This window comes from Erpetoichthys calabaricus, chromosome 6, assembly GCF_900747795.2.
Source record: "Erpetoichthys calabaricus chromosome 6, fErpCal1.3, whole genome shotgun sequence".
NCBI classification, from domain to species: domain Eukaryota; kingdom Metazoa; phylum Chordata; class Cladistia; order Polypteriformes; family Polypteridae; genus Erpetoichthys; species Erpetoichthys calabaricus.
The window spans coordinates 214,816,624-214,829,984 of NC_041399.2; the positions used below are offsets into that span (position 1 = coordinate 214,816,624).

At 45.6% G+C, this 13,361-nt stretch overlaps 1 protein-coding gene across 7 annotated transcripts in view; it reads left to right on the forward strand.

The window, feature by feature from the left end:
* Positions 1-13,361, forward strand: part of LOC114644571 (phosphatase and actin regulator 1-like) — a 269,029-nt gene that overhangs the window by 238,535 nt on the left and 17,133 nt on the right. For all 7 annotated transcript variants that reach the window (XM_051928987.1, XM_051928983.1, XM_051928986.1 and 4 more), the window contains 3 exons: positions 1,217-1,272; positions 1,763-1,824; positions 9,675-9,815. In XM_051928987.1, coding sequence (XP_051784947.1) covers positions 1,217-1,272; positions 1,763-1,824; positions 9,675-9,815 — 259 coding nt within the window. The remainder of the gene's footprint in view (positions 1-1,216; positions 1,273-1,762; positions 1,825-9,674; positions 9,816-13,361) is intronic.

A 13,361-nucleotide genomic window follows, 5' to 3' on the forward strand; every position in this document is an offset into this window, starting at 1 on the left:
AGATATGAAATGCACTACATAAGGCAGATAGCTAAACAGGTGTGAAAGGCACTATACAATAAATACAAATACTGTATGAAATGCAGTATATAAGAAATATAAGACAGGGTAAGCTGGGAACTGTATAAGGGAGAAGAGAGCCCATGAACGGCACTGCATAACAAATATGAAAGTCACATATGAGGTGAAGGGCACTATATAAGAGATAAGGTATATATGAAAGGCAGTATATAACAGGGATAGGGAGGTCATGAAAAGCACTATATAACAGATCTGGGTGTGAAAGGCACTATATAATAGGTGGACTGACATGACTTATAAACATATTAGGCTAACCAGCGGAGTGGCTGTCAGTGTCACTTCAGATCAGCCCATCATGAATTCTACACTTCAAGTGTCCTGCTGTCTGAGGTCTGGCCCTGGGCCACCCCTAAAGTCACCGTCCCACCAGTTCAACCCCAGATGCTAATTTGTGCCCCCAGGCAGTCTGTGGACCAGTGGGGCACATTCACTTCTTTCTATGGTCGGGGGAGGTGGGGTTTTTTTTGTCATGGGGGGGGGGGCGGTACTGCTGATGTTTGTTTCCATGGTGGGGAGCACAGGTGTCTGATTTGTTCCTGGAAGAGGTGGAGAGGATTTTATTTTTTCTGGTGGCGGTTTGCTTGTTTTCCATTTTTGGGGGTGATGTTTGTTTTCGGTGTCCATGGTGACACAGGTGTCTCAGGTGTTTGGTTCAGGGTGGATTTACTTTGGTGTAGGGTCGGGTGGGGTGCGGGCGGTTCCATTTAGTTTTTGGCGCCCGCTTTCCTCTTTTTTCTTTTTTTTGTCTTGCCCGCCCTGCACAGGGCAGCAGCTCACTGCCGTCGACTGGATGTGTTGTGACACACGGGGTGGCTGATTGCTGACTAAGGCTGCGTAGGAGGAAGGAAGTGGTGAAAAGCGAGCGATCACAACATACGAGGGCATGGAAAGTCCGTCTGACAAGATGTGACTGGCCTCTGCTCCTGCGCCGTTCTTTATTTTGCCTCCTCCTCCTCCTCTTCTCCCGTCGTCCTCTTTTTTGTTTGTTTCAGCAGTCCCGTCAGCTCCATCCCAAGTTTACTTTTAGGCAAGAAGGCGCAAGTCGCTCTCCGCTGGAGAGCAGTTTCACTTTGGAACGGCGATGAAGCCCCTGAACTGAGATGGTCCAGAAACTGATCCTTGTCTTATTTCGCAGGCGCTTAAGTCAGAGGCCAACTGCTGAAGAATTGGAGCAGAGGAACATTCTAAAACGTAAGTCACATCTGCATGTCGCCGACTGTCATCATTGGGTGAACCAGGGGAAGCATGCGGTTGACGGGTGGTCTTTTGGTAGGGCAAAACAGAAGAAGGAAGGGGAAGGAGTCCATCCAAAAGGGACCCACCAGATGATGCGGGGGGTCACAGGGCGTCCAGAGTTTGATATGCCTTCCCATCAGAATTAAGAACTTTAGGTGCAGTGCACTGAAGGATGCACAGTTGGTAGCACCTGAGCTCGGGTCCTGTTCAATGTTTCTGATTAAGAACACGCAGATTTGCAGAGCGCTCATTCCAATGGCCAAAGGGATTGTGCGCTTTATTAAAGCAAGCCGAGTCACAGCCCGGTCACAGCAGGTCGCTATATCGCCGATTCCTCCTCTCGTTCCTCTTCAGACTTTAGGCACACCCAGGCCGGGGACCTCCGATCAGTTTAAATGTGTGACGCTCCGCTCATCACCGCGTCTTCTTCTTTTTTTTCTTATAGCCAGGAATGAACAAGAAGAACAGGAGGAGAAGCGAGAAATCAAAAGACGCCTGACACGCAAAGTAGGTTTGCCTTTTTTTCTGTCCGGGTCGTGAAGCGGGACCACCGCAGATAGCAGCAGAACGAGCGGAGGGCCGTTGGCACCCCGCGGGCCGCCAGCCTCCTCTAATGGGCGCTTAACACGGAGCGCCTCGCGCCGCGCTCTATTTTTAGCAAGCCCTACAATCATGTGGTTTGGCCGCCCAGGAGATGACATCGGCCGGCGGAGTTACTCACCAAAACACATCGACCTCAAGACGGAGTGCAGAGCTGCCCTCCGGCGTAAACACGGCATCCATTTATTACATTACGGCTCTGTCTGTCCGACTGTCTGTCATTAGCACCTGCCTACCTACAGTTTGTCTGTCTGCCTTGGGATTGCCTTTCATAACTCGTTCGGAATGCCTTTCCATCTTTACACTTTGTACTTCACAGCGCATACTAAAGGCACTAAATAATGAAAGGCACTAAATACGTGTCTTTCAACTTATTTATTTTATAATGTCTTTACAAAGCAGCTTTTGGATCGCTCGGACTTTTCATATCTGTCAGTCTCTTATGCAACACACTCCTTAATCATCCATTTTCCATATCTGCTGTACTATGATAAGGGAAGCTGGAGCCTATCCTAGCAGGCACAGGACACAAGGCAGCAGGGCTCCAGAGGGACACACCGAGACACGTGGTCCAATTTAGCAATGCCAATCCACCTAACCCGCCTGTCATTGGACTGGGGCACGGGGAGAACATGCAAACACGACACTGCACCAGCCTGACAGCCACCCTTACTTATCCGTCTGGCTTTTAGGTGGCAGTACTCGGCCCATCTCTCACTCCTGTGTCATATAAGGTTTTTCATATCCTTCTGTTTATATTTTTTATAATGACTTTTGTGTCTGGTCAGACTTGTATATGCACCATCTGACATGTCTCTCTGCTAAAAACCTGCCTTTAGACCTCTCAGTCTACTTATCCATTGTATATAGTGCCTTTCAGGTCAATCTGTCTTATTTTGCATATGTGTTTATTTTATATAGCGCCTTTAACGGTTTTTTTTTACAGTCCTTTATATTTATATTTTTTACAATGCTATTCGTGTCTATAGATCATCTGTTTTATATAGCCATTTCCACACATCCACTTTTCTATTTGTTTTCTAAATTTGCTTTCATATCAGTATTTTTCATAACATCTTACATATATTTCTTATACTGTATAGCACATGTTTTAACTAGTTTGGAGTAAACGTTCTGCATGCATTTGAGCATCTTATATCCACCTGGCATGTCTACGTGTGCCTGTAAAACTCTACATCCGTCTTTTTTATGGAGTGCCTTTCATATCCATGCATCTCTTTCTTTTGATAAATATTGATTCAAAACCTGCGATTTTATCTATTTATTTTATATAGATCCTTTCACAACTTTTATATCTCTTTATTTTTTTATAGGGTTGTTGTTATCTGTCTGTTTTCTATACAGTACCAGTTTTCTATCTGCTTAGCTGATATAGCGCATTTCATCTCTCTCTGTTTTATAGTGCCTTTCACATTAATCTATGACACAGTGGCTTTCATCTATCTATTTTCCTGTCTATCTATCTTATATTCTGGTATTCATATCTCTGTACTACTTTATAGTGCCTTTCAAATATATCAATTACATAATGCCCTTTACAGCTTTATGCGACTGTATATAGTCATCTTCATAGCTATCTGTTTATCTATGTGTCCTGTAGAGTGCTTGTCATAGCTCTGCTTCTATCTGTTTTACAGTTCCTTTCATATCTGTCTGTTATTAAGTGGCCTTCACAACTGTTATATAGTGCCCTTCATATATAACTGTCTGGTTTATACACTGTATTTCATATCGATTTTATAGTGACGTCACAACTATCTTTGATATGGTGCCCTTCACATCCACCTCTTTATCTTACAGTGCATTTCATTTGTCTGTATATTATATAGTGCCATTCATCTGTCTGTCTGTCTGTCTGTCTGTCTAAGTTATATAGTGCCTTTCACAACTATTATATCACACATCTCCATTATTTAGTACTCTTTAAAGCTATTATATAGTACCCTTCACAATTACCTATCAATATAATGCCTTATCTATCTATCTATCTATCTATCTATCTATCTATCTATCTATCTATCTATCTATCTATCTAATGTACTACATTTTATATCTAAATATCTTTATAGTGCCTTTCACATTTATTGATTATTTTAGTCCCATTCACAACTATTATATTGCTTTTATAGTGCCTTTCAACAGCTATATGCTTCATAACTAGTGCCCTTCACAGTTGTTCATCTATATATCTTGTATAATGCATTTCATATTTGTGTGTATTTTATAGTGCCTTTCATATTTATCTTTAATTCAGTTTCCTTCCCAACTGTTATTATGCCTTCCACATTTGTCTTGCTCTTATAATGCATTTCTTATCTCTCCATTTTATAGTGCCCTTCACAATCATCTGTCTGTCTTGTATGTTGTATTTCATATCTCCCTCTCTCTCTATCAATTTTATAGTGCCATTCACAACTATTATATCACACATCTCCATTATTTAGTACTCTTTAAAGCTATTATATAGTACCCTTCACAATTACCTATCATATAATGCCTTTCCTGTCGATTTATCCTTTTTACTATATTTCATATCTCTTTTACAGTGCCTTTTCGTGTCTCTCTCTCTCTCTCTCACTCACACACACACAGTGCTCTCCTTTCATGCTTGTCCATCTATGATGTCTCTCTTTGTCTTCGTTTTCAGGACCCCCCTCCCTGGTAGGCCTCCCTCCTCAGTATTTCCCGATGTTGTTTGCCCCAAGGGTTCCCACTTCTCCCCACATTTCAAACACAGGGATGCCGGCGTGGCATGACTGAATGGCTCTGGCGAGTGTGTGTGTGTGGCCATTGGGGTGGCACTGGGGTCCTTCTCTGTATTATTTTTGATCTGAAACACAGAAGGGCCAAGTGAAACAAACGTACCCAACAAATGTCCTTCGATTATGAATACATCATGTTGGAAGGGCTGGCCGCAGAGAGGAAGGAGCTTCAGTGGAGTGGCCGCTCCATTCAGAGGCACCTCGGTCTGACAGCAGGGCAGGTCACGTCACTCGCTGAACGTTCTGCTCCAGCTCTCCTTGTTCGACTCACCTCAGCCCAAAGGCCACTTGTGGCTCCCTGAGACCTCCTTTAGGACACAAAGGACTAAAGAAGCTGAGATCCAGAGTTAAGAGGAGGACATGCGCTCCCTTTGAACATTTAGGAATGAGACGTCTGTAAATGTTGGCGCTTTGGTCAGTCAGCACCTACAAGGCTGAACAACTTTCTTAGGGTTTGCAGTGAAGGCTTCAAATGAAACCGTCAGCCATGTGGCCTCCAGCAGCTGCTGTGTGTTTCCACATCAGGCTTAGACAAACAAAGCCCCCTTGACAGGTCTTCTCTCTTTCCATCCAAAGCTGCTGACCTTTTACGTGCCCCCCATCATGTGTGTTTGCTTCTAGTCAATAAAGCAGAGAGAAGTGAAGAAGACGTCTGCCTTCCTGCACTCATCTGACAACCGACTTCTGATAAAGCACTGATGGCATCATGGCTGGGCCTGAATGAAAGTTTACACACAGGGACTTGTTAGGGGGAAAGAGGTGACGCTGGGCTGGAGTCAAGTGACAAGCAGCCTGCTTCCTGATGGCACACAAATGACATTCTTCACGGCTCACATGTTAAAATGGCTTGGCACCCCTAAGGATAGAAGTAACTCTCTCTCTCTGTCTTTCACTCTCTTTCTCTCTTGCTCTCTCTCTTTCTCTTTCTTTCTGTTTCTCTCATTCTCTCTTTCTCTCTTGCTTCCTCTCTTTCTTTCTCTCTCTTTCTCTCTCTGTCTCTCTCTCACTCTTTCTCTCTGTCTTTCTCTGCTCTCTTTCTCTTTCTCTCTCTATCTCTCTCTGTCTCTCTCTCTTTCTCTCTCTCTCTTTGTCTTTCTCTGCTCTCTTTATCTCTCTCTTTCTCTCTCTGTCTTTCTTTCTCTTTCTTTCTCTCTCTCATGCTCTGTCTCTCTCTCTCTCTGTCTTTCTCGCTTTCTCTCTTGCTCTCTCTCTCTCTTTCTGTTTCTCTCTCTCTCTCTTTCTCTCTCATTCTCTCTTTCTCTCTTGCTCTCTCTCTCTCTTTGTCTTTCTCTCTCTGTCTGTCTCTCTCTCTCTCTCACCCTCTGTCTCTCTCTCTCTACATCACGGGGACTCATGTGAGATGAACTGAGGTTCAAGGTAAACTTTACTTTCACTTGGCGTCCCGTAGGGTCATCACAACAAAGAGAAAGACCACAGAGGGTGACAAGTGACAATGAGACAGAAGAAGTCACCACACTCACATCCAGAGTTCATTTCATATGGCCCCATTTACCTTTCCTACGATCTGAAACATCCCACAGTGGCAGGAGGCCCCTTCATTTTGACACATTTTGTTCTGTTGTAGTCTTGTCCTAAACTCATTTCAATTTATTTTTTTTTACTGACATCAAGCAACACTCAGCACCCCAGAATGACAAAGCGAATACAAGACTTTAGAGATTTTTGCAAGTTTATTAAAAGCTACTGTAGCTGTGCAAAGACGGATTGAAATCTGAAAGATCAACGTGGACCTGAGTGAGAACATTTACAGTGCACCATCTGTTGGAATGGGCCAAAAGTTGTGAGAAGGACCCAAGTGTTGGTTTTCACCAAGTTTGCTGCTTCGGTGTTTTTAGATCTTTTTTGTCAGATGTTTCTCTGGTGTACTGAAGTAGAATTATAAGCAGTTCAGAAGTTTCAAAGGCTTTCATTGAAAATGACATGAAGTTGATGCACAGAGTCCATATCTGCAGTGTTGGCCCTTCTTTCTTTTTCCAGACCCCTCTCTACATTTCACCCTGGCAGCCTGTCAATCAACTTCTGATGGCAGCCACCCAGTCTTGCAGAATCAGAATTGGTGGGTTTTTGTTTGTCCACCCGCCTTCTCAATGGGATTAAAGTCTGGGGAGTTTCCTGGCCATGGACCCCAAATTTTGATGTTTTGTTCCCCGAGCCACATAGTTCTCCCTTTGGCCTTATGTCCCGGTGCTCCCTCATGTTGGTCACCAAACTCTTCTTGGATGGCTGGCACAAATTGCTCTTGCAGGATGTTTTGGTCCCATTCTTTATTCATCGCTGGGAGTGAGAAGCAACCCCACGTGACATGAATGGTCTCAGGATGCTTTACTGTTGGCGTGACACAGGACTGATGGTAGCGCCGCTCACCTTTTCTTCTCTTCAATCAGAAAGGGGATTCATCAGAGAAAATGACTTGACCCCAGCAGTCCAATCCCAGAATCTCAGTCAGTCCCTGGTGTTTTTCGTGGTTTCTTTGCTGCCCTTCCTGACGCCCACCAGGTCATCCTCCAAAAGTCTTGACCTCACTCACACCTGCCTGCTGCTATTCCTGAGCAAGCTCTGCAGTGGTGGTGCCCCCCGATCCCGAGCCCTAAATAAATAATGGGACCAAAACATCCTCCGAGAGAAACTTCTCCCAACCATCCAAGAATAGTTTGGTGACCAACATGATGGAGCACCAGGCCATAAGGCAAAAGTGACAACTAAGGGGCTTGGGGAAGAAAACATTGAAATTTGGGGTCCATGGCCAGGAAACTCCCCAGACCTTAATCCCACTGGTGGTGTCTGCAGCTGAGTCAACTTTAGGAGACGCTCCTGGCACTTGCTGGACTTTCCTGGGCCTCCTGACACCTTCTTCACCTCTCTATTGGAACTAAGTCATCACGACAGAGCGATCTCCAGCCTTGTCCCCATCATCACTCTCACCTGTGTGAATGAGAGCATCACTGAAGTGACATCAGCAGGTCCTTTGGTGGCAGGGCGGACATGCAGTGGTTTATTGAGGTGAAGTTCGTTTTCATGGCACGGAGGGACTTTGCAATTCATTGTCATTCATCTGAGGACTCGTCAGAACATTCCGGAGTCCATGCAAACTGAGGCAGCGCACTTTATGAAAATTCAAATTTGTGTCATTTTCCAAATGTTTGTCCACGACTGTACGTTGTAATGAAGGTAGTCATAACAAATCCACTGCATTTTTCATTCCAACAGATGGCGCATCACAAGCATAGTAAAAAAAAGAAGCTTGTCTGCACGTCACAATGTGATTTTCTTCAAGTTGTTTGCCCTGTCATGGTGTGTATGTTGCATTGAAACCAAGACTCCCGATTAGCTTTTCCACAGCCCCATCTCGTCTCCTAGTCTTTGACGCTGTCACCGCTGTGCTTCACTGCACAGGTGTCAGTGCTTGGTTTCTACCAGACTTGACACTAATCTTGGTTTCATAAGACAGTCTGAGAGTTCTTCTGGAGCCTCTTTGCAAACTCCTAGTGGGCTTCCGTGTGTCTTTCATCCAGGAGGGGCTTCTGTGTGGCCTACCTGACACAAAGCCCAGATTGGTTGAGTGCTGCGTTGATAGTTGGTGGTCCTTCTGGAAGTTTCTCCCATCTCCACACAGGTTCTCTGGTCACCTCCCTTAACCAAGGCCCTTCTCCACCTATATGCTCAGTTTGGCCAGGAATTGTGATGGTTTCAAACTTCTTTCCATTTCAGAATTATGGAGGCCACTGTGCACAATGCTTTAGGGTCTTCCTGTAGCCTTACCCAGATCCCAAGTGGGATTTCATGATGTCTCCTGGCTGAGCTGCCAGAAAGCCCAGGTTAGTGTAGTGCTGCAGTGAGAGTCGTCTTTCCGGAAATTTCTCCCCTCTCCACAGAGGAGGCCAGCCAGAGTTGACCGTCAGGTTCTTCGTCATCCATCTTACCAAGGATCTTCTTCAACTACTGCTCAGTTTGGCCGGGCAGCCCGCTCTAGAAAGAGCTGTAAATGTGTGTGCTCTTGAGGACCTCTCTTCAGTAAGCCTCCTCAGATCTGGGCCTTGACACAATGCCGTCTCTAAGCTCTTTCATTTGGCCTCACGCTTTGGTTTTTGCTTATGTGGAGGACCTTCTATAGACAGATGTGTGACTTTCCTCATCGGTCCTCTCAACTGAATTGACCACTGGTGGATTCCAAACAAGGTGTGGAAACATCTCCACAATAAGCAATAGAATGGGATGCACTTGAGCCACATGTCAGGTGTCCTAGCAAAGGGTCCAAAAATGTGTGTCAATGGGATATTTCAATTATTTCTTCTTCTTCTTTCGCCTGCTCCCATTAGGGGTCACCACAAATCTTTCCAAAGTCTTCCTGTCATCGTCATCTTGCTCTGTCACACCCGTCACCTGCATGTCCTCTCTCACCACATCCATAAACCTTCTCTTAGGCCTTCCTCTTCCCTGGCAGCTCTATCCATAGAACCCTTCTCCCAGTATACCCCTCATCTCTCCTCGGCACATGTCCAAACCAATGCCATCTCACCTCTCTGACTTTGTCTGCCACCCTGAGCTGACCCTCTAAAGTCCTCATTTCTAATCCTGTCCATCCTCGTCACACCCAATGCCAATCTTTAACTGTGCCACCTCCAGCTCTGTCTCCTACTTTCTGGTCAGTGCCATCGTCTCCAACTATGTATTTTTAATAAGTTTACAAAAATATCCAAATTTTCTGTTTTAGGTTGTCATTCTGGGGTGTCGAGTGTTGTTTGATATCGGGGGGGAAAAAAGAAATTTAAACGATTTTAGCACAAGGCAGCAACATAACCAAATCTGAAAAAATGGAGGCTCTGAAGACTTTCTGAATCCACTGCAAGTTGAAATGATGGCATGGGTGGGTCACGCTTTGTGCCCAGCCTGCCTCCCGTCTGTGTGCCGTTTGCTTTCTCTCCTTGTTATCTGTGTGCTTTTCTCCTTCATCAGCTCAGCCAACGGCCGACCGTGGAGGAACTGCGCGAAGCGAAGATCCTGATTCGCTTTAGTGACTACGTAGAGGTGGCGGACGCACAGGACTACGACAGACGGGCAGACAAGCCATGGACGCGGCTCACAGCGGCTGACAAAGTAAGAGAGACCTGGGCATCGGATTGTGTCTGCGTGGGCATGGACGGGGTGAGATAAGGTTGGTGTGGGCACAACACAGGCAGAAGGAGTGTGCTGCAGTGGATACCATGCGGGTACAGCGTGTGGTAGGACACAAATGGGGAGTGCCAAGGTGGACTCGAGACAGGGGGAAAGTATGGCAAGTCGGCCATTTGTATCAGAGAAACTGAAATGGATGTCATATGATAGACACATACGGGGCCTTGGCCAAAGTATTCAACCACCTCAAAAGTCGTCCCCATTTTTTTGGATTTCGAAAAAGATATAGTGGGTGTAGAAAAGAATCCCCCCCTTTGAAATATTCCCATTTTTTTTGCTTTACAGCCTTAAATGTAATCACACACACTGATATTTCTTCCCAGCTTTACTTACTCAATGCCACCTCTAACATCCAAGTGAAAGAAATCACAGCTACAGTTCAGAAGAATTATAAAAAATCAAAAACAGGAAATCCTGAGATTAATAAAGGACCCCCCCCCATGACAATGTCATTTTGTTGACCCCCCTTTTGCTTTAATGGCAGCCTTGAGTCTGTGGTGGTTCTTCTCTATCAGCTTTGCACACCTAGATTGTGTGATATTTGCCCCCCACTCTTCTGTGCAGTTTAACTCTTCAAGTTCAGACACATTGGATGGTAAGCATTGGTGGTCTGCTATCTTCAGATCTTATTTCCACAGATTTTCACTGTGATTTTGGTCTGGGCTCTGATTGGCCACACCAGGACATTCACTTTTTTCTCCTTCAGCCATTGGGTGGTCCATTTTGCTTTGTGCTTTGGGTCGTTGTCATGTTGACAGGTGAACATTCTGCCCATCTTCAAGTTTCTGGCAGAGGGTAGCAGGTTTTCCTCAAGAATTTGATGGTATTTTTGCCCCCTCCATTTTTCCTTTGACCCTAACGAGATCCCCCAGGGCCCCCACAACAGGATGCTGCCCCCTCCATGCTTTACTGTAGGTATGGTGTGTTGTGGATGGTGAGCTGCATTGGTGTACCGTTTATTGTTGAGGCCAAATAGTTTGATTTTGGTCTCATCTGACCATAAGACCTTTCTCCACTTGGCATCAGAATCTTCAAGGTGCATTGTGGGAAAGTTCAAACGAGCCTTAATGTGGCCTTTCTTGAGAAGTGCGACCCTCCCGAACAAGCCACAATGGTGGAGAGCTTGTGAAATTGTTGTCACATGCACACTATTAATGACCAGTCTGTGCCATCAAATCCTGTAACTCCTTCAAAGTGGCCGTTGTCCTCTCGGTAACCTCTCATACCAGTTTCCTCCTTGCTCTTCCATCCAGTTTGGAGGGTCCTAGTCGTACCAAACACTTCTTTATGATGGACTTTACTGAGCTCCTTGGGATTGATAAAGCCTTTGAGATGTTTTGGTCTCCATCTCCTGCCTTATGTCTGTCCACAACTCTATCCCTGAGATCTTCTTAAAGTGGTTTGCCCCCCATAGTCAGTTGTGTGCTGTCAGTGGCACTGCCAAGCAAGGGAATGAATGGACCAGGAACAGCTTCACTAATCACACTCATTACAACTGATCACAGGTGGGAGGAAGCCAGTAACCGCAATGGAAATGGTGGGCACTGACACCAGATGGAGTTTAGGGGGGGGGGGGGGGGGGGGGGGGGTCCTTTATTAATCTCAGGATTTCTTGTTTTTGATTTTTTTTATAATTCTTCTGAACTGTAGCTGTGATTTCTATCACTTGGATGTTGTAGATTGCATTGAGTAAGTAAAGCTGGGAAGAAATATTAGTTTGTGTGTGTCTTCATTTAAGGCTGTAAAGCAAAAAAATGGAAATATTTCAAAGGGGGGGGATTCTTTTCTATACCCACTATATATATTGAGGTCTCTACTGTAGGGTGGGCATCATAGGCCCGCAAATCCCAGACACAACTACTCCGACACCAGTCCTGGGTTCAACGGATGTTTTATTTTAAGTAAAAAAATTCAAATTTCTTCTCTCTCATCTGCTCCTCCCAAGAGAGCTTTGTCCTCCTCCTCGCCTGACTCGGATACCCTGGCTAATTTGGAGGGCGCTCCCTTTTAATTCTGACCTGGGAGTACTTCCAGTGCCAAACCATTGTTTTCATGAAGCTCTCAATGGGCCAGTCAGAACAATGTTGGGAGAGGGGAACCTCCTCCCAACTGCTCTGCACCTGGCGGCACCCATGGAGCCCAACAAGGTAGACCTGTGGACCACAGCTTGCATGCTGCCCCACAGGTATCCAAATGGGGGTTCACTAACCAGTCACCCTGTGCCCCTCACTTGATTTGTCCCCCTGACTGGCAAAGGGAATGCCGACCATGCCAGTCAAAATGCTCTATCAGTCATACAATCCATTTGTTGTACAGGGTGAGCCAAAATGAAGTGCCACATTTCTCAAGGTAGAGGCAGATGAGTGGGTTGGGGGTCCTTTAATAGACGATCACTTGTAGTTTTCAGTGGGCCACATGCCTTGGTCCGGTGTGCACCATGCTATGCTTTCAAAGCGTTCTTCCAAAAACAAGGACTCCATCACCACTATGCAATGCTCTTTCCGAAGGCTCTTCAGCATTCCTCCTTACGGTGACATTCCAATTCTTCAGTGGGTGGCTAAATTTAGACAGACGGGTCCAAAATTGAACAGAAAATCTCCAGGCCGTCCCACCCTCGGACTGTACAAATGCCTGAATACATCCAAGCTGTAAGGGCATCCATTTTGCAGTCTGCTAGACGTTCAGTGCACTTCTGCCTCAGGCATTTCCAACATGTTTTTGATTTTCGCACGAGGACCTTCATTTCCATCCATACACAATGGTGGCAACTCACTGAGAGAGACTGTGAGAGGCAGAGGGTTGTGTGGCAACATTCTGCAAACCGTTCATCGAGATGCCATCGTCATGTGACGTCAGCCACGAGACACATTTCCATTTGAATGGTTGTGTAAATAACCAAAACTTTCGTTGTTGGACTGAAACCAACGTTCATGAACTTCATCAGAGACCCCCACACGGTGAGCGCACGTGTTACAGTTTGGGGCGCCGTTGCAGAATTTGGCATTGTAGGTGGAGCGGGAGCAACAGTCACCGTCACTTCAGAACGTTACACTGAAATGCTGGAGAACTTAATGGATGAGGTGGATGCCTGATGTCAACAGGATGGAGCGACAGCTCATACGGCCTGCACGGAGATCCATGCAAGTTTTGCAGGAGATGTTTCTGGAGAAGCTGATCTCCCTGCGCGGCGATGTCGGGTGGCCTTCATGTTTGCCTGATCTCGCTCCGTGTGATTTCTACCTCAAGTCGAAGGGTTACACACACCGACCTCAAAACCTCGAAGCTCTCAAGGACACTATTTGCCATGAAATGGCGGAACGAGTCATGTGAGCATTCAGAAATCGTCTCAAAGAGCGTATCGTTAATGATGGCCACCACCTTGAAGACATCATTTTTAAAACACAGTGAACAAAATCTACTTGGTATCCCCTTTCTTGTGTCGTAATGAAATTGATTTTATCTTGCAGC